Source organism: Ischnura elegans, chromosome 6 (assembly GCF_921293095.1).
Source record: "Ischnura elegans chromosome 6, ioIscEleg1.1, whole genome shotgun sequence".
Lineage (NCBI taxonomy): Eukaryota > Metazoa > Arthropoda > Insecta > Odonata > Coenagrionidae > Ischnura > Ischnura elegans.
In genome coordinates, this window is record NC_060251.1 from 62,153,617 (window position 1) to 62,173,749 (window position 20,133).

Below are 20,133 nucleotides of genomic sequence, written 5' to 3' on the forward strand. Positions count from 1 at the left end.
TTTTAGGTAAGTAGGGAAACTATCGGAGTGGAGTTCACGATCCAAAAGTAATAAAAATTGTTCGCTCCTTTTTCCATTTAAGGAGAATGAGCATATTTTTTACAATGTAGATATCACTCAATAATTGAAAAAACTACACAATCATTTCACCATCAGTGCTATGAGGTTTAATTTTAGTTTATTTTTATAAATATTGTTATTAATTAGTTTGTTGAGTGACTACTGTGTCGCTACTAAACTCTATCCTTGGCTTATTACGAATTTCAATCTCTGTAATGTATGTTTCCGAATAAACTTTGGCGGGAAGTAACTTCTCAATTAGTGGTGAACGGTGGTGAACTTATATTCTTGTGCGCTATTATGTTATGTTCTTATACGTGGGTTACGTTTAATGTATTGACAGTGTAGTTTTCAGAATATCACCAGCGATAAAGTTCAAGACTATCGCGAGGTTTGTGATGTTGTAAGCATTGATATAATCTTCGAAACCCTGAACTTAAAGCAGATAAAATGAAGTGTATAATTCCGGAGATATCATGGCACAATAGAGACCCTGTATTGAGTGTGGACATTCAGCCTCGTCGTGGACATTCCGACGATTTTTGGAGGCTAGCGTCTAGTGGGACGGACGCTCATGTCTTGGTAAGTGCATGGCAATGACAATTTGACACTTGTTGATATTAATGTGCCTGTCACTCCAAGTGAGTGTGTAACTACTGATAAATTAGAGTGTCGGAAGTGGTGGCAAAAGTACGTTTTGTTCTCCCGCCTCATTTTTGTGTCGTAAAAACTTGCCTCATTTCGTTTTTTGTTATATATCCATAATAATAAAAATCGTTTCCGTCCGAAAGAATTGACAGTATTTGTCTTATCTTTCTAGATTTGGTACATTACGATTCAAGAGTCTGGTATTGCAAATTTAGAATTTGCTGCTGATTTGACAAGGCACCAAAAAGCTGTGAATGTTGTTCGATTTTCTCCCTCTGGTGAATTTCTGGCATCCGGTGATGACGGTAGGTTAATCTTCGTGGTAGCTAAGAAGGGTGTGTTTTACTAAAATAAGAATATTATGTAGTTATGAAAGTAGGTCTAAAATGGGTCCAGGAGCTATTTGTGAATCGAAAATTGCATACTGGATGTATAAATTTAGTGCGTGTTTTTTTTTTTCATTCTCGTGATTTTTTTCATAATATCAAAGTAATCTCACTACCTAGAACATTGCCAAGTGTTAGGGGTAATGTCTATCAAAATTTGCTTGCCCTGTTATGTTGGTGGCTTAGTTTGTAGTGGTGCCATAATGGAGGGGGACTTCAGAGATATTGAACTTGTCCGTGCATAATATTTTTTTATCATTTTGCAATTTCTTTCTTGCCCATACAACAAGATGTGAGTCTGTGAGATGAGATTTGTGAGCCCTGCTGTTTTTACAGTAATTTGTGTACCACATGTCCTATGATTGGATTTACAGAATCAGTGATTCTAATTTGGAAACAAAAAACTGACCAAGATCTTCCAGAGCTTCCCACTGGTGATGAAGAAGGCAATGCAAAAGAGCAGTGGATTTCCTTAAAGGTTCTCCGAGGTCATGTGGAAGATGTATATGACTTATGCTGGTCTCCTGACAGTACTTCTATTTTCTCTGGATCTGTTGATAACACTGCTATATTTTGGGATGTTCAAAAAGGTAACTATTTTTATGAAAGATTGGCTTTCTCTTCTCACATAACTTTCCTGTTTGTTGATTAACTATATTCTTCTGATTCACCATTGAAATTGCTCACGACAAGTTTCACCTATGTTTCAATAGGGATTACCTCACATGAGGATTATGTTTTCCTTTATTAGCAAGTGCTGGTCCCTAATTGGGCTATTATTTTGGTGATAGTGTTTGTGTGGGAAAGCTCCTTTCAGCAGTGGTGACAGCAGCAGTACTCACTCTTGCTCACTACAAGTTATTTGCATATCTCAATGGCTTTTCATATTATTTTCAGAAATTACTTATATTTTATAGGTATCACTTCTGCTTTCTCAAAGTTGATTTTGTTACATCTTTTTAATGCATGTATCAGTTCTGCTACTGCAGGGAGTGAAATTGATTGGTTATCATGTCTCACTTGTGCACATGTTGGTGAATTTTCAACTGCTCCCTTCCTTTCTCTCAATACCTTATCGCAGCTGCTTCCAATTTTGTAAATCTCCTTACAGGTGTATGATTTTTGGGTAACAGTTTGTCACTAATCTTCCTGTTGCAGTTAAATCGCATGGCATCATATTTCTTCAGTAGTCTGGCAATTTTCTCCATTATTATGGCTTAAGCAAAATCTGCAGCTTTGGTTTTACCCATTGTCTTGGGTGTCAAATTTCCACATCATGATTCCAGCTGCGGTCCTTCCCAGGACCTTGGATGGGGATCATATATGGATAAGCCTATAATGGAATAGCACACTCCTATAAAAGACGATACAATCACAGCAGAAATCACCTACAGATTCCACTTGGAATATAGGCGAAACTATTGTCCACAGCAAGATAAATGTGGTGAATACCTAGTAAAATGGTGCAGAATTCATTAGTACCTCACCCAAATGGCTTTGGCAGCAATTTGAATTATCATTAAATGTTATTCACTTTCATTTGCATTTACTTTCTAAGGTCGAAACACAGGAATACTCAGTGACCACAAAGGATTTGTACAGGGAGTTGCATGGGATCCACAAAACCAGTATGTGGCCACCATGAGTAGTGACAGGTAAAGTAGACACACTTCTGATTTCATTTTTTGTTGTCATAATTGATATGTCTTCGTCTCTATCTGCAATTTTTGTTTTAGGTTGTGCAGAGTTTATAACATAAACACCAAGCGTGCTGTGAGTAGAATTTATAAATCATGGCTACCTGGAGTCGGAAATGCTGAAAATCCAGAGGAGAAAGTTTTTAGGCTCTACCATGATGACACATTGAAAACCTTTTTTCGGAGATTAACATTTACACCAGATGGGGAATTACTCATAACCCCATCTGGTGTCATTGAAAAGGAGGGTGATCTCAAGAATATCAATGTAACCTATATATATTCAAGGCATTTACTCAATAGGTAAGCTCTGGGATTATTTAGTCTAATCAGTAAATGTTGTTCAGGATTGTTGTGTGCCCTTCATAAATTGTTGGCTTGCACAAGAAAAAAATAAGACTACATATGTTGAGATAATAAATTTTTAATTCATGTGGAAGTTGAAAAAAAGTTTTGACAGCCATTCCCTTTGTCATTGATTTCTGTGAAATTTGACCAGCAATCAGAAATACCTTTTTATATGGGAAAATTTTGGAATTTCGTCTGATCAGGATTCCACTGGGAAATTTTCAGGAAATTTACCTTTCAATTCTAAATTTCTTGTCTTTGTCAACATGTCTTGATTAATGCTCTTAATTTGAATTAAAGGAAAATTAAGTGTTAATTAAAACAGCAGTATTAATAGAGTAATTCTACAAGGAACTTTTTCAGCTTGCATTTCTGTCATGCTTTAAAATACCCATAAGTATTAAGAGCACATTTGTGCGAAAATCCACAGAGAAAAAATCATTCGCCTTGACCGGGATTCGAACCCGGATCCCTCGATTTCCGGCCGAGTGCTTTAGCCAGTTAAGCTACCGAGGCGTCATTCTTCCCTGTGGAAATTTGTGGACTATACCGGACAAGGTGGTATGGACTGCTGAGCATATTATGCGACGAGCAGTCCAAATCGTGCGCACGGCGCCACAGCCGGAGAGTAAAGTCCGAACTTTGAACACATATAGGTGTTCTCTCTTTGACGAATTTAAGTATACCGGGACTAGCCACGGTGATAACTTTTACGGGAGTCACCCGCAACAGTGGTATGGACTGCTGAGCATAATATGCTCAGCAGTCCATACCACCTTGTCCGGTATAGTCCACAAATTTCCACAGGGAAGAATGACGCCTCGGTAGCTTAACTGGCTAAAGCACTCGGCCGGAAATCGAGGGATCCGGGTTCGAATCCCGGTCAAGGCGAATGATTTTTTCTCTGTGGATTTTCGCACAATTGTGCATTGCGGGTGACTCCCGTAAAAGTTATCACCGTGGCTAGTCCCGGTATACTTAAATTCGTTTAAGAGCACATGAAAAAAATAGCTTCAGAAAATGCACATTAAGCTTCATATAAATTTTTAAGTGCATGCCTACAAATTATCAAAAAAAGCCCTGTTATTCTTCAATATACATTCCATGCAAATAGTCGGGCATTAAAAGGGTTAGAGAGCAAATTAGCTGCTCAGCTGAAAAAGAATTCTACATTTTGCCCATCTCGAAGATTTTCTTGCCATTAGCAATTCAGTGTCATATTGTTATTATGTATGTGGATTGAAAGTAATTTGAAATTTGAATGCAAAACCCTCAAGTATACATGGAAAAAAACTTGGGCAGTTGTCACAAGGGAAAATTTTGCAATGAATCTAAATATTGGCCATAATTGTCAAATTGAACCAGCTTGCATTTCTTCAATGTTGCTTAATCTTCTGTCCGAGAAATCATAGTGAGTCTTCATTTTTTACTTAGCAATCAAATACCAGTTGCTGAGTACCCTAATACAGTCTAGCTGGCGAGAGTTGCCTGATGACAGTTGTAAAGTAGGGGCGGAGAACCCTGCACCCACATGGTTTGCAGCCAATCGCTGTCCCCCAAACGCACCTCACACTCTTGCTTTGTCATGCAACGTTGTCACATGCAGATGAAGCACTGAAACAAACCTTAGCCACCAAATCAAGCCCTTTCTTCGAATCACCTAAACTAAGGATTCTTCCTTTGGGTCCTTCACACTCCTCGTCCCTTCTGGCTCCTTTCTTAAGGGAAGCCTTTTGTTTACATGTGAGGTAGGCATTTCCCTTTCTTACCTGGCAACCTTGCCTCCTTCCTCTTCTGCCTGTCATGGGACAATTCTCGGTAGCCGGACTGTAAGTATAGGGTGTGTAACAAAAGCCAATTCAGAACTTGATTGTCCTGAAAAATAACTCCTTACCAAGGCTAAGCTTTCTCCCTTAAGTGATAGAAATTTTATACATTAATTTTTTTTAAATTCATGTTCGTGGATCTCTCTATACACCAAGTTTGTAGTTTTGTATCATTTACTTAAACTTTTATAAGATCTGAACGTGATTTTTTTCAGACCAGTGGTATATTTGCCTACTGGTGACAAATACACCATAGCTGTGAGGTGCTGCCCAGTATTATTTGAATTACGTGCAGATGAACCTGGAGACCATTCGGCCTCTCCGAAAGAAGACATTAAAAATAGCCAGGAGAGTGTACGTGGTGATGTTAAGAGTGAGAGTGCAGAGGAGAAAATGGAGGTTGAAGACTTCGACAAGCCTGAGGACGAGAAAAATGCTCCAGAAACTCCAAAAATGAAGGCAAAAATAGAAGAAGAAAAGCCTTGGGAAAAGCATTCTTCTCTCTTTGCTCTGCCTTACCGAGTTGTTTTTGCTGTAGCTACTCAGAAGTCAGTGATTCTGTATGACACACAGCAGCCCTTGCCCTTTGCAAAAATCTCCAACATCCATTACACCCGGTTGACAGACATAACCTGGTAAGCTTATTTTGAATGTGGCGGCCTAAATCCTGTGTTAATGCAAGCTCAGGCAGATATTTACCCTAAATTCTCAGGTGTAACGCATGCTCATGCTTAGGACGTTATTTTCATGTCTCCAAAATTTTAAGCATATCACATTTAAGTACATACATTAATACCAGGACATTCACAGAGCCATGTCTAATGTAAATCATATTCTTGGAATTGTTGAAATTCTTGATCAATATCATCCTTTCATGATTTTATGTATGAATGCTTGAAGAAATTTTTAATTACTACCTGCCTTGTAATTCTTATGTACAATGCACTTTTCTGTTGATATTACGTATATGGCACGTGTTATACTAGAGAATTTTGGGAGGATGGATTTGCATTATCTCTCTCCTATGAATATCCAGTTTATTAGTACTAGGGATGGAATGATTTGATTCTTATAGTTGGCACTGGAAACGATGTCCCAAAAAGATTAATTCTGTAATACTTAAAATTAAGTGAAAGCTGTTCCCCAGAAAAATGAGCTTTTCACCATGTAAAAAAAAAAAAAACAGTTTTAAACTAAGGCAGTCTGAAATGAGTACCGATTATAACTTAGTTGGACTTGTAACAAAATATTATATGTACGTATTTGAAATCTCTAATAAGGTGCTTTAAAATGTTTAGGCAATATCATATTTTATTCTGAGCTCTATCAAAATCCAATTACATATTTTCATGCATGAAATATCATTCCGCAGCCCCTAAACTCATCCTATCTGACTGGAAGAACATGCAAACTCCCACCCTGTGACGTCCTTGTCTCATCAATCAGTGGAATCTCCCAGAAAATTTCTCTGATGCACATTCTGAATTACCGTGAAAATTCCGTAATGAAAATAGATAGATTTCATGAAAGTACGAGTACAAAATGGTAGAATAGCCCCTTCCGTGTTTAATATTTTAACTGTCCAAAATAAGAATGAATTGGTGTGTTCATTTGAGCATCTCTAATAAAGAATTCTTCAAACTTGGCGAAGGCAACAGGCTCTGATATGGAGAAAGATTGAAATGTTCTCAGTTGATTTGGATGGTAGTGCTTTTTCTAAGTGCTTTTGGGCCTTTTTTTCCTTTCCAGAGCAAGGTGAAAAATATTTGCCTTGTTATTACCGCAGTAAGTTCAGTTCTTGGTTCAATTTAAATTCAAAAGAGTGGGCCCATGTATAACAGAGTTTCGTTATAACAAAGTAACCTTCAAGGCACCTCAACTTCATTTGGAGGAAAACCAATTTGAACCCTCTTCACATATTTAAAGTAAAGGTTTTGCATTAACCCAAGAAATGACATATTTATCAGTATATTAATTCCAGATAATGGGTCATAATCTCATAAAAATGAAATCTTTCGAATAGCTATTTTAGGATATTTTTATAGTTAACTTTTCTTTTTAAATTTTTTGCTATGAGATAATTCGATTCTCTAATATTTAAAAAAATACCTAAGTATTAAATATGCCGCCTGATTCTGTGCATGTTCAATGAGCCTTTGGATACATACATATTATCCAAGATAAGCGTGTTAATAAACAAAAATAGTTCTTCTACTGCAGTAAAGTGATCCATGTAAGCGGTAAAATAAGAACTGGAACTGAGAATCGATGCCAAGAACCTTACTGCAACTGAAAAAACTGATCCATCCCCATAGGCGCAGACTCCATGGGGCCTGAGGGGGCTCGAGCCCCCTCAATAATTCGTTTGGGGGGGCGGAGCCCCCCCAATAATTCAAGAAATTAATTAATTTATGTTATGCTTTGTTAAATCACAAAAATATGTTGGTATATTTTATTTTCCTTGTTTGACGATAGTTACCTTTTAAAATAATTTCAGTGATGATATAAAACAAATAATTATTACGGTATTAAAAAGGTTAACTGAAAAAAGTGGTGTGAATCGTGATAGTGTTTCGGGGCTGCGACACACTTTGAACTTTTCCCGGTGCGTGAACCTTCGGGTACAAACTGGCGGGCCAAGAGGGATGTAAGCTGCCTCCCGGTTGATTTAAATGGAAGAATGACTAATTTTATAAGAATGGAAGAATGACATAAAAAATGTGTCAGGCTTGTAGAGTTTCCCGAAGTGTCGAGTTATAGAGAGTCGAGTTTTCGGGGTTCTAATATTGATCATATGACCCCTCGAAAAGGCTTTAAAAAAACTTAAAAACTCATTATTTTTCATCTAAAATTTAGAAAATTTCCCGAGGCATGACCCACGGTATGGGCCCCCCCAATATTTTTTATAAGTCGGCGCCCCTGTCCATCCCTTATTGCTACATATCATTCTAAAATATCTTCATGTGGAAGAAAGCATGTTTAGATGTTTCAGATTGTGGAAATTTACATTCATTTTAGTGTGTGTGACATTTTACTGAAAATTATGCTCCTGCTAATGAAGATGATATGTTTTTAAATGATGTTGCATTTGAATGGTGGTAGGGTATCATGGTAGCCTAGTGGGTAAAGTGCTTGACTGCTCATCGAGGGTCCCAAGTTCCTGGTGAAGCCCTCGGTCACTGAAATAATATCCTCGAAGTGCAAGGTGGCTCAAGGAAAGGGACTGCCCCCTACCTCGAGTGGGTCATATTCACACACTAGTGGCTAGGTCTGGGGTGAGCTCGACCCTCATCTATCCAAACCAACCTTCAGGTTGAATCACTGAGTGACTGGAAGTCGGGTGAAATCTGTAGGAAATGAACCATTTGAAACTATCTGTTGTACTGTTATGATTACAAAATTTCTATTTCTGTAGGTCATCAGATGGTCGAATTCTCGTCGTTTCATCCACTGATGGTTATTGTTCTGCAATAACGTTTGCTGAAGGAGAGTTAGGGATTCCATACAAAGGAAATAATGAAGCCCAGAACAGCATGAATAGCAGCCCAGTTTCAGCTAAGAAGCCAGCCAGAGAGGAGAAGGCACAATCAGAGGAACAGGTTTCTGGTGTTAAACAAATTCCTAGTGCCACTAAGGGAAAATACGAAAAAGTGCTTCCTGAGAATTCTGATAAGAAAATGTAAATATTTAAAAAATTGTTTTTGCATGATCGTTTTACTAAGGGAGGTACCCAAGTGTCATTGCGAGATCGTATTCAAACTTTGCTGTGTGGTAGAGTTTGAAATATGAAGACTAAAATGATTTTGCTCACCTGTCCAATGGGCCCTGGTTTTCAAGATAAAGATCTATAAAAATTGCCAGTAAAAAAACCTAGATTTTTGCAACCCACTGTACAATAATATTGTAATACAATGGCAATTTAGCCCAATTCACATTTAGAGGGACTTAAACTTCATCGCTATGCTCAAGAAAGTGTGCAAAAGAAGTGAGGTTACCACCATATTGGGATATTATATTATATCAGGGATTGTTTAAATCTTGGCATTTACTATTAATTTCATTTCTATTCTAAAATTCTTGGTAACAAAGGCTCATTGGATGCTGTGGCATAAGCATGTACATCTTAGAATTTCAGCTTCCTTTTTTGTCTTTCTCGAGTCTAGCAGTGGAAGAAGAGTATCCAAAATGAGGATTAGGCTATACTTCCTGTATTGCAGGTTGCATAAATAAAAGCCTTTTACTGGGGCTTTCTATCAATAATATCTCAATAATTATGGCCCATTGGGTGTGTAAGCAAATAAATTTATTTCTTCAAATTTCATATTCTATCACAGTGCTAAGTTAGAAAGCAATCTAGTGGTGACACTTTGGTACCTTCCAGTGTTAGAATGAATTCAATATAATTCTTATCCTCTTGCTCAATGTCTCTCTCCTTGCAGAAAAAATGTGGCGAAGAAGAGTGAGACTAGCTGTGAAGAGTTGAGGGTAAATTCCAGTGATTCAAAAGGGATATCTAACAATAAATCAGAAGTTGTCAGTGAAGGGAAACCAGTGATGGAATCAACTGTAAATAGCGCAAATTCTATGGACACTCATGAGAGCATGAATAATTCGTCCCCAACCAAAAAGACCCCAGAAAAGAATAAATCCGAATCCCCAATGCAAGTTAATGGGAATAAAACTCCTGCACAAGAACAAAGGAAAACACCTCGAAGGGTGCAGCTGATAACATTATCCAGTCCAAAAAGCAAAAAACGCCTCATGTGATATTCTAAATGAACACTTTGTAATACTTGTAAGGTGCTATTGTTGTAATAAATTTGTAAAAAAAAAATTTCTTGAGAAACTCTTCTACCTTACCTTAGGGTCTAGGGCCAATATCCCTTGGGATATTTTTCAGTTAGTATTTGGAATCCTCATGACTTCTGTAATAAACCTGCAAATTTTCATTAGAAAAGGATGAAAAGTGTGGCTGAGACAAACTATTTCCCTCTCGCGGTACAAGTGCCTCTGGAGACCGCATTCATTGAAAAACTGCAGGTACACCCAAACTTCAAGTGGTCATAAAAAAATTAGTACAGATAGCCAAGAAATATTTTACACTTTCATCCCTTTGGGGAAGGATGAAAATTGCCTAGTTTCATCAAAATCTGAGTTGGTGGATGTCATGCCTGGATGAACTGACATGCAATGACCTGTAGATGAATTAGGTTTCTAGCCTAGAAACCTAATTCATCTACAGGCCTCTCATCATGTGACAAAAAAAGTTTGTCACATGATGAGAGGCCTTCTAAAACAGAGTACTTTTCATAGTACAAACAATAAATTGGCCATTTATAAAAGAATTGAGGCTTCACAGATTTTGAACTTATTATGCATCAAGTTTCACTTTTTAAAAATTACTCCAATGCCATGGACCTTTGGCACTGTTAATATGCCAGGAAAAATTCCTTGGCATATGGCATAAGATCAGAGCTTCCCCAAGAAATAGGGTATAATCTGAATACATCTCTCACCTTTTATAGACTTGGAGCAATTTTTGCTGCTCCGGCTTCTAAAAGTCCACAACATTGGTGGCAAGGGTTGTTTCATCCTTCATTCACTTGGGCTAATTGGCCAAAAGTGTCTAAATGATAACTTTAGCATGGCATTCTCTATTATTTCCATACTAGACAAACATATGGTAAACAGCTAAGGCAACATTCCTAACCTACAATAAAATGGCACTTACTCACTGAAATGTGACGACTGCCCTGAGAAATACATCAAGAGGAAATTCAAAGAGGAGTATTTCTAGTAGAGGGAACATATGTACAAATTATCCAAAAAGCTAGTAAAAGGCCTTTCCAATCAGTAAGTTAACTCCTCTTCACCCCCTTTGACTGCTTGGGTCACCCTCTATGCGGTGACCAGGTGATACAGACAGGCATAAAGCACCCCACCCTCAGGCTTCCTAAAGTACTAGCTATTGCCCCCTTGGAATGTCAGGTTGTTGTGATGAAACCAAAGAGCCGAAGACCAAACATACAGAGGATGTAGATTGGGATTTAGGTGGAGTAGCTGCACTCCCTACTACCAGACAAGGAAAACACCCTTCTTCCATCCCCTCCTGAAACCTCACTCTCCCTTTTTTTGGCTACACTCATTGCTCTGTAACTTAACACTGTAACAGCCCCTGTAAGTAACCAAATCCCAGTGGAGAAAAATTCTTTAGCGTACAAAACTCTTACTCTTTATTTGTCACAATATTTCTTGAACCTACTGAATAAATAGAGAGAGGGAATAAGGATGACTAAACAATAAATTAAAAGCAGAAATTAGTCTGTTTTGAGTTTTTCACTTTTTTTAACACAAAATAATTGCAGAAGAACCAATACAGAATGACTTCGCACCAGAATAGATGACAACATCCTTGAATTACAAACAACTGAACAGCACCATAATACCTTATTTGAGATCACAGGTGACAGCAGTCAGGATCAGTGCTGAGGATTTTAAATTTTAGTGTCTGTTAAACCACTGGAATTATTTCGATAAATGATTTGGAAAGACCTTGTTTAAAGCTGAAGTCATTTTGGACCCAAATTAGTTTCATTCTTAAATGTGTAAAAACAGTAGCACAATAAAAAAGTATTAAGTGAGCAATATTGTAACCCTAACCTGGCACACATACATAATTGTGAGCTTTGAAACACACCATAACAATTTTGAGTCCAAGTAACTAAGAAGGAAGTCATGTGATGTAATGTTGAGAGATTTTAACCAGCTAGCACCTTAATTTGTTCAAAGTAACCGCTGCCGGTTGAAGAATAACACAAAAAGTCTTCATGCTACATGTCGCCATCAGCATGTTTTCCAAAGAATTTCTTCTTTTCCACAGGATCAGGAATGATCTGCAATCACAAAATTTGGTATTGATGTAATGCTGACAACTTTTTAATAGAATAGCTGCATGGGGATCATTACTGGATACTTACTGTATCTCCACCTGGCTTCCAACCAGCAGGACAAACTTCGCCATGATCATCTGTATACTGGAAAGCCTGAACAAGCCTTAATGTCTCATCCACACTTCTACCCACTGGTAAATCATTCATGGTTATCTGACGAAGTATCCCTTTGTGATCGATAATGAACAATCCTCTAAAATATCAATGTAAATAATTAATCAGACACTATAAAGGCAAAAAAATTGCATTACCATACTATCTAGGGATAGAGTTCACGAAATACCTCAATGTATGGCCCAGATCTTCCAAGTATACACCATAATCTTTGGATATTTTGTGGCTCAAGTCAGAGAGTAGAGGAATATTAAGTTTTCCTAAACCTCCTTCAGTTCTTGGAGTATTCATCCATGCCAGATGTGTGAAGTGAGAATCCACAGAGCAAGCCACAACTTCAGTGTTGATTTTCCGAAATTCTTCTATCCTATCATTAAAGGCTAAAATTTCTGTTGGACACACAAAAGTGCTGTAAAATAAGAAAGGATTCATGTTCAAAACTAATCCACATAGGTTAAGGCATGAATTAATAAGTGATCAAAATCGAAACTCAGGTGCCATTCAGTATATAATTACATAGGGAGTTGAAGGGAAAATGTACAATTGTATGTCTATGTTATTAAATACATAAAATGAAAATGTTCTTATGATCACAAAATTCCGACCATCTTTTTCCTGCATTTCCACCATTTCCTAATTCCATGCCTTTTTCCTACCACTAATGACTAACAGTATAGGTGTCATTTTCCCCAAGATTTTTAAGTCTGTTAAAAAGGAAATTTTTATCTCTTTCCAATAATACCCTTCAAAATATTGAGACACTAACTATACTCTGTTCAAAGTAATTTCTACTTGAAGTTGTCGAGATTTATAAAGAAATTATCTTTACATTTTCAAGGCTTAAATGACCCTCATAATGTTATTACAATAAATCTACTACATTATTTGAATTCTGCAGAAAATTTGCATTAGTATGGACTTGTTCACATCTTCCCTCCTTCAATTTTATGATACACTAGATGAATCCCGAACTATTAACTGGATTTGCGACACTGCATTTAGGCTGGAAATCATGTTGCTCTAGTTCTGTAACAGTTATTAGACTGAAATATAAAATCAATGATTATATATGTAAACCAACCATGTGTACCAAATTTCAAGAAAATCCAAGTTGATGGGTTAGTTTTTACCATTTTTCTGGTATATTCGACATGGAATGCCACCTTGACGATTTGCTGTTTTCAAGCAAGGCCATCAGAAAAGTTCCATCAGGGACACCAAGATCTGTTTCTAACGACAGGATCGCCACAATATCCTTCTAATAATAGCCTTTAATAGCAACTAACTCAAACCTAATTTTTAAAATATCATCAATTTGGATGCCCAAACCCAATATGTAGTCTTTTCAAAACTAATTTCATATTGGAAGTTACACTGCTGTCCAGTTCATAAGAAACTTTCACTTCCCGACCATTAAGGTGTTTTTTTTATTTATTTATTTATTTCCACTGCCCCATAAACAGCACATTTACGGCCTTTCACAACGGGGAATTAACGATTGACAATGAAGGACATTCACACACACCCATGCCCTGGATAACGGTAACTTACCCAGGCGGGACTCGAACCCGCGACCTTCGGTTTGGCAGGCGAGGACTTTACCCCACCGCCACCGTTTGTGACCCCTAAACAAGAATGCAACTTAACTTTCTGCAAAGGTAGACATTAAGAGGAAAATCATTTTGTGAATGGGCACACATTTTAGCAACAATAGCACAATATCTTTCTGAAGCCCTTGATAATTTTTTTAGGGGTAACTACGTATCGATGGCTAAGTTCTAATAACACGTATCTCAAATTTGGCCAGTTTGAGACAGGTATCTTTAACCTTTTCGCCCCGTACGGAGTTTTTTCTCGGCTTGCGACTGTCCAGGTAGTCGCTTCCTCCCCTTAATGACCTTTCCTAACAGGGTCCGGAACCCTTTCCTCGGCAACTGGGCTAATATAATCCTCGACCCTTTTCCCCGAAGGCGGCCCCTCCCGGCGTACTTTTGCGGTCAGTTTATTGTTACCAGTGCAATTTTAATTTTTTAAATTGTTTCTGTTGCATTAAATGTCAGTTCATCAATGTATTCCTTTCATTTTGCAATGCCTGTAGAACTTTTAAACGAAGTTCTACGGTTATTTTTAGGGTTTTCAGTAAATCGGCACTATATCATAGACCAACAAATACTTTAAAGGGAATGAAATCTTTAATTATGCAAAACATTCCCTATTGGTACATTAAATTTACGAATTTTTAGGATATGCATTAATCAGTATTTATAGCCAAATTTGTTTATAATACCTTTGTATTCAAAGGTTGGTAAGAGGTTATTAAAAAGAGTCGCTGTAATTTTGGCTCACGACAAAGAACTGAGAGAATCATATTTTATTACATTACGAGGGCTTTTTTTCATAGAAGTTAAATCAGATATTCTATCGAATTTCACCGCAAATGTACACTTAGAATGTAGCTAACAGAGTAACGTATATTTTTAGATGTAAATCATTAAAATATCGCTCCTATTAACTTGCTAGTAAGTTATAAAAATGACAATTAAACATCTAACCTTAGCGTCTCCAAAAGTTGTTCTAGGTGATGATCAACTCCGTTAATATGAACGCTAGAATTCCATTTAAAATTTGGAACCAATCAGCAGAACATACAGAATGTAATTCCTCACATTGATTTTCAATAAATGCAACATTTACGTTTTTAGTTATTTTAACTTATAAACAAATAAGTGACCATGAGCACCTTCCTTGAGTGGGACACTGAGAGCCGGAATGGGCCGAGGTAATCCCCACACGGATAATAGGAAAGGGTCGGACCTCTCGCACCGAGGGACCCTAATGGCAGTTGGGACCCACTTGGCATGCTTGACCGCGAAACCGTGAAAACACGGCCTTTGGACTTTTGCTTCGAAAAATTCAAGACGTGAAAATCCGGCCTTCCTTCTTTAGCATCAGAAAATTCAGGCCGTGAAATCACGCCCTGCGTAGGGAAGAGGTTAAAACAAAGTGTAATAACATTAAAAAATATAATACAAGCAAAAAAAAACTTTGTTTGAAAATAAATGCTTCTTTTTCAGTTTTATGAACTTTTCGTTTTTAATTTCAGTGTACAAGTAAAAAAAATTAATCCTTTTTTTTGCTATCCTGAAAAGTTGCTAGTTTTGAGATTCGAATCGAAAGATTATTACTCCCGAAGTATGCATCTCACACTTTTAGATTTTTAATTGACAATATCTATTTTTCGCAATTAAATGAAAAGTGAAAATTTTCAAGCGAGCGAAATCACGACGGCTAAGTATGAATGCTGAGAAAAGCCTGTGTGAAGTCATTTTGGTTCCCTCTGCCACCCTGTGAGGTGACCTTGGGGCGAAGATATGTGTGCCGCTGCAGTGCAGACTGCTAGCTTGGCTTAAATAAGGATTATTTATACCTTATCAAACAAAGGAAATTTTCCAACCATAGGCAGTTTTAATAGGTGATTATTAAGAGATGTTTCCCTGAGCTCTGTGCCTCATGCATGCATTGGTAATCTCAGACAATGTAAAATTCCTATCTACTTGTATAGAAACTAGGTCCCTGAGACATCATGTGGAGTGGCATCGCATGGGCACCAATCTGGCCTTTTTCAAATGCGGTTAAAATTAACCATTACCATTCGTCTAAACTGGGATTTATAAAAACAAACGATTTCTATATTATGGATAAACTAATGGTGGGTAACAAATCGCAATCAATGCCTTTCGTTTTCTTTGAAGAAGGAAACTACCCTTTTGCCCACAAAAACTTGGGAAAGCCACAACTCAACTAATTTAACATGTTCCTTGCCAGGCCTAAATGGACCTACTGTTACGTTAGTGTCAAGCATCTTATTTAACAGAGCAACAATATGCAAAATGGAGCCTCACAAAATAGCATTTGAGGTCATGTGAGACGCAATATGGTAGTGCATAGCAGCGAACATGTAAAAAAACAACTGGCAATTTGCCACTAAGATAGCACCCACTATAATTCAGGCTGACCACAAATTATAACTACATAATTTCCCTGTGTAATCTCAATAATATTCTGATAAATTGCTTACTGCATGTTTTGAATATATCCCAAAAGTGCACCTAAATAAATTTGAGTAAGTGGTAATACAAATAAAATAAATTCTCATCATAATAGATTAAAGTTTTGCGGAATAATTGGGGATAAGAATTGACACACTACATACTCATCATTTATTTGCATCAGAAAAATAATGTCAATTGATTTTTCGACTAGAAAGGATGAGGACCAGCAGGATAATTTTAACAGGTGCTCACACAACCTTGAACCTCTCATTTTTTAAGTTCGCACACATAGAGTAAGTCCAATCCATCCATACCCCTATTAACGCACATCAGCTGTACGTTATTCACCTGGGACCAATTAAGTCCTCTTCTGATAAGGGATAGCGTCAGAGGAAGGTTAAATAGCAGTAAACAAAAATCCTCAGGTGTGCCTAATTTACATGGGTGTGACTGTTATGTGCTAAAGTGCTCAACTGAAATTATGATTCCTTATGGTATCAATTTCATCTCCATTTGATAGCAAAGAGTCACAGTAGGGAGCTGATATCCTGACAAAACTCTTCGTAGTCATACTGGGCAAGGAGAACTTAGGAAGAGATCACCAACAGCACACTGCTGCAAGGTATACAGCCCTAACCAGGGGTGGTCTAGAGTGATTGGGGTCCCTTGGCTGGGGCTCATGATGGGATCTTCCATCCCAGGGGATTCGGGAGTCCTCCCCTGCAAAATTGCATGCCCATTAATGAATTCTGACGCTATTCTGGTTCATAACAACTAGGTAAAAGTGAAATAGTGTTTCCAATATCTACATAGTGAATTCTTTCCTTGAAACTGCACTGAAATCTATAAAAAGAACCTAAACTAATGGTTTTGAATAACCCTTCCAAAAAAGCATCAGGTTCTCTTTTATCTTCTGACACCTTTTTTTTCTAATACTATTGTTTACACTGACGAAGTGAGTATGTTGTAAATAAAGCAACTGATGACAAAATAGGAATTTATAATAGCAAAAAACTTTAGTTCAATTACTATCAGTCTTTTCTTATTACACCTTTCATCGCTTGTATACCCTTCCAAGTTAACCTGTGTATTGTGAGGCCCCACTTGTTGTGAGGCCTATCTCTGGGCTCTCGGTGATCACCGACCAGTTGACCTGGCCAGACCACCCCTGGTGCTAATTAATTAGTAGAATGATCGTAGGCTTTCCCGGTGTATAGAATTGTGGAAGGTTACGCAGGATTTCCACCGGGTCAGGTTCTCCAACTCCATCTCGGCCGATGTTTTGATGGGCGAGTTGTTCATGCCCTAAAGACGATGGATAACTTGCCCATCAAAACGTCGGCCGAGATAGAGTTGGAGAACCTGACCCAGTGGAAATCCTGTGTAACCTTCCACAATTATTTATTAGTTACTTTCGTAATATTCTGAGAACCCATGGATTTCCCTGACTTTACCCAGTTTTCCCAGTTTGCGGGTACCCCATACATGATGATCACCACACCACAATACATCTGACAGATGGAAGGCTTGATAAAATACCCATATAAAGATATGACCCATATAAATTAATTTTGTTTCATATAAATATTTATTTTCAATAAAATGAAGCATATTATTATCTGCCAACGACATGACCACACAAATTCCTATATGAATAGATTCAAACAATCACCTTATCAATCTACATGCACTAACATTCACCTATCAATAATGCTGTTGAGGATTACCCATTAGAACATGTACCTAGAGTTAATATTTGTGATAATTCAACACCAGGGGTATGTAATCAATGACTACTCCTGGTAAGTCGTTACTTATCATCAAAATCTTATACATTAAGGATTAATTAATAACTGTTTACAGATCACAGAATCTTGAATACAATGACATGGTCCTGAGAGACTGACTAAAGCTAGACCTACAGAAGCGGCAAAAAAATCAAATGGCTAAGCAGGAACTTTGATAAGATACGAAATGCAATTGATGATAATATTATCAGTAAGACTGTCACCAGAAATTACTTACTGATTAGGCCAATGAAGGAGCAGAATAAATAGATAAACTTGAGGACAGATATACCTTCACCACTAGCCTGTATCCACTCACAATATGTACACACATTTCACTCAGAAGTTTCAACAAAACCTTTCAGGCCAATCATAGTATTTTTTCAATCTTGCCATTCAATTTAGCCCTTCCTTCTAAATTTACGAATAAACATGGTGTCGTATCAAAGGCATGACCTAGCTTCACCAGAATTCGTGATGGCTACACAAAACATTAACACTAAACAATACGGGAATAATTCAAAATTTTATAATCCGAAAAATCTAAGCAGGGTAGAAATGTGGCTCAATTAAATTTCATTCTACAAATATGACGCTTGCCCTGGAAATTATAAGCCCCAACAGCATGCACAATCGAATCGCTGCACGGAAGACTAGATTAACGCTCTAAATAAAACCGGGACGCAAACATTAATTTGTCCGGTTGGTATACTACAAAAAAGTTTTAAATTCTCTGTCACAGAAAACATATAAAGACCTTAATCGTTCCATAACACTAGCAGAAGGACACAGACGGCAAAAACGAAGTAGCTCATACCCAATACTTACAAATCTAGAGGATAGAAGAAGAAGACTAAATATTTTCCCTTGAAGTCAGAAAGTTTGATTTCTGTTATTTCCCCATTCACAACAGCTGTTCCTTCCCAGTGTGGCGCAGGTTTGGAGACTAGAAAATATACATCATTACAAGGAATCCTTTAACAGCACTTGCACTAGGACATCTCATTACCGGCAATAACTTACTGACGGCATTAGTCCATTGCAACGAATGCCCAAGGTTTTTCCCGGTACCTTGCGGATAGACTGAACCTCCAGCGTAAGAGTAGCAGGATTCATCGCTAAATGCCACTTGAACTAATCCCGCAAATAAGAAAGAAAACATGCAAACCAACGCACTTGAAGCCATTTTCACTGCGCGTGGCAACTCGTCGCAAAAATAAAAGAATCACGAAAATATTACGGTCGCCTAGCAACGTTATCAACGTAATGTAAACAACCTCCACACGTGGGCGAAGGTTGTCGTCGTAGAGCTCGAAGAAGTGTCCAAAACCAAAAATTGTTTCCTGTTTAACTTAACAATAGTCTTAAGACTCCGTACTGTGAACTGGATTTCCTGTTACTCCAGCATGGATGCGTCGACCCCAGACGGAAAAGTAGACGGAGCACAGTGTTGGTACAAAGCTTTTAGTCGATGTAGTTCTCTGATTTTAGTTTGATTTACTTGAAGTTTTCATTACGCAGTTAAACTAAGGATTCCTGCATATGACATATCTCAGAGAGTCAAGGAGGCAAATGAAGCCTTAAGAAAAGACGACACTCCATCGAGGGAAACCAAGGAATTCAGAGTTAAATTTGGCCCAACAATTGTGCACTATGAACCTGATAGGGAGAGCTCATTAGGTAAGGCATCAATAACTGGTCGATGAAGGATTCCTCGACGTTCCTTAAGAGTTGTTCCATTGCTTTAAAACTTCAGCCTGCCCATGAAGTAGGTACCCATTCGTAGTAAAAATGCAAGATGAGACTGAAACGGGTTCGAAGCTAACAATCAGGTATTGGATAGCTTAGTTTATCAGGTAGCAGTATTACTTCGCATGGTTGAATCTGACCTCAGTACCAGAAACTTTATTTCTTGTGGTTCGTTGAAAAACCGCATCCCATGAACCTCTTATATGAGGTAAAATTACTTGGCTTTGGTTTTTTTAATAAATAAAAGTCAGTCGATTTTTGAGCAACCATTATCATTTATTCTCATAACCAACATTTGTCTTAAAAATCTGAGCGAAGCTTTGCTAAGTAAAGTGTGAACTAAAATTTGGCAGTGTATGGTTCAAAATTATTAGTAGTGAAATTTCTCAATGTTCAGAGTTTTTCAAAAACATATTTACATCTTAATTACAGAAGCTGCATGGGGAGAGACTGGTGAAGGTGCTGAGGATGTCTCTAACCGAGTAGAAAAGGATAATAAAAATAATTGTGACCAAT

The 20,133-nt window shown here is 37.6% G+C and overlaps 2 protein-coding genes and 1 long non-coding RNA gene across 3 annotated transcripts; 2 read left to right on the forward strand and 1 right to left on the reverse strand.

The window, feature by feature from the left end:
• Positions 1-311: 311 nt before the first annotated feature.
• Positions 312-9,799, forward strand: LOC124160845 (chromatin assembly factor 1 subunit B). The gene is made up of 8 exons (XM_046536938.1): positions 312-642; positions 881-1,013; positions 1,469-1,684; positions 2,653-2,749; positions 2,831-3,094; positions 5,181-5,600; positions 8,381-8,644; positions 9,405-9,799. The coding sequence occupies exons 1-8, from the start codon at positions 511-513 to the stop codon at positions 9,730-9,732; spliced, it is 1,854 nt and encodes a 617-aa protein (XP_046392894.1). The 5' UTR covers positions 312-510; the 3' UTR covers positions 9,733-9,799.
• A 1,483-nt stretch (positions 9,800-11,282) lies between these two features.
• On the reverse strand, positions 11,283-19,084 carry LOC124160847 (peroxiredoxin-2). Its single transcript, XM_046536940.1, has 5 exons — positions 18,892-19,084; positions 18,697-18,814; positions 12,199-12,438; positions 11,943-12,108; positions 11,283-11,858 (listed from the first exon to the last, which is right to left on the reverse strand). Exons 1-5 carry the CDS (start codon positions 19,052-19,054, stop codon positions 11,796-11,798), a joined length of 750 nt encoding a protein of 249 aa, XP_046392896.1. The 5' UTR covers positions 19,055-19,084; the 3' UTR covers positions 11,283-11,795.
• Positions 19,085-19,087: 3 nt separating this feature from the next.
• Positions 19,088-20,013, forward strand: LOC124160848. The gene is made up of 2 exons (XR_006865247.1): positions 19,088-19,317; positions 19,390-20,013. It is a non-coding gene; the product is annotated as an uncharacterized LOC124160848 (long non-coding RNA).
• The last annotated feature ends 120 nt before the right edge of the window (positions 20,014-20,133 follow it).

Excerpts from the sequence above, each read along its gene's own strand:
- LOC124160845 (XM_046536938.1), top strand. The coding sequence starts at position 511 with ATGAAGTGTATAATTCCGGAGATATCATGGCACAATAGAGACCCTGTA. Across the intron at positions 3,095-5,180 it reads TCAAGGCATTTACTCAATAG|ACCAGTGGTATATTTGCCTA; the intron begins GTAAGCTCTGGG and ends GATTTTTTTCAG. Across the intron at positions 5,601-8,380 it reads CGGTTGACAGACATAACCTG|GTCATCAGATGGTCGAATTC; the intron begins GTAAGCTTATTT and ends CTATTTCTGTAG.
- LOC124160847 (XM_046536940.1), bottom strand. The coding sequence starts at position 19,054 with ATGGCTTCAAGTGCGTTGGTTTGCATGTTTTCTTTCTTATTTGCGGGA. Across the intron at positions 12,439-18,696 it reads TTCTTCTATCCTCTAGATTT|CACTTTTGTGTGTCCAACAG; the intron begins GTAAGTATTGGG and ends CTTATTTTACAG. Across the intron at positions 12,109-12,198 it reads GATCTGGGCCATACATTGAG|AGGATTGTTCATTATCGATC; the intron begins GTATTTCGTGAA and ends TTGATATTTTAG.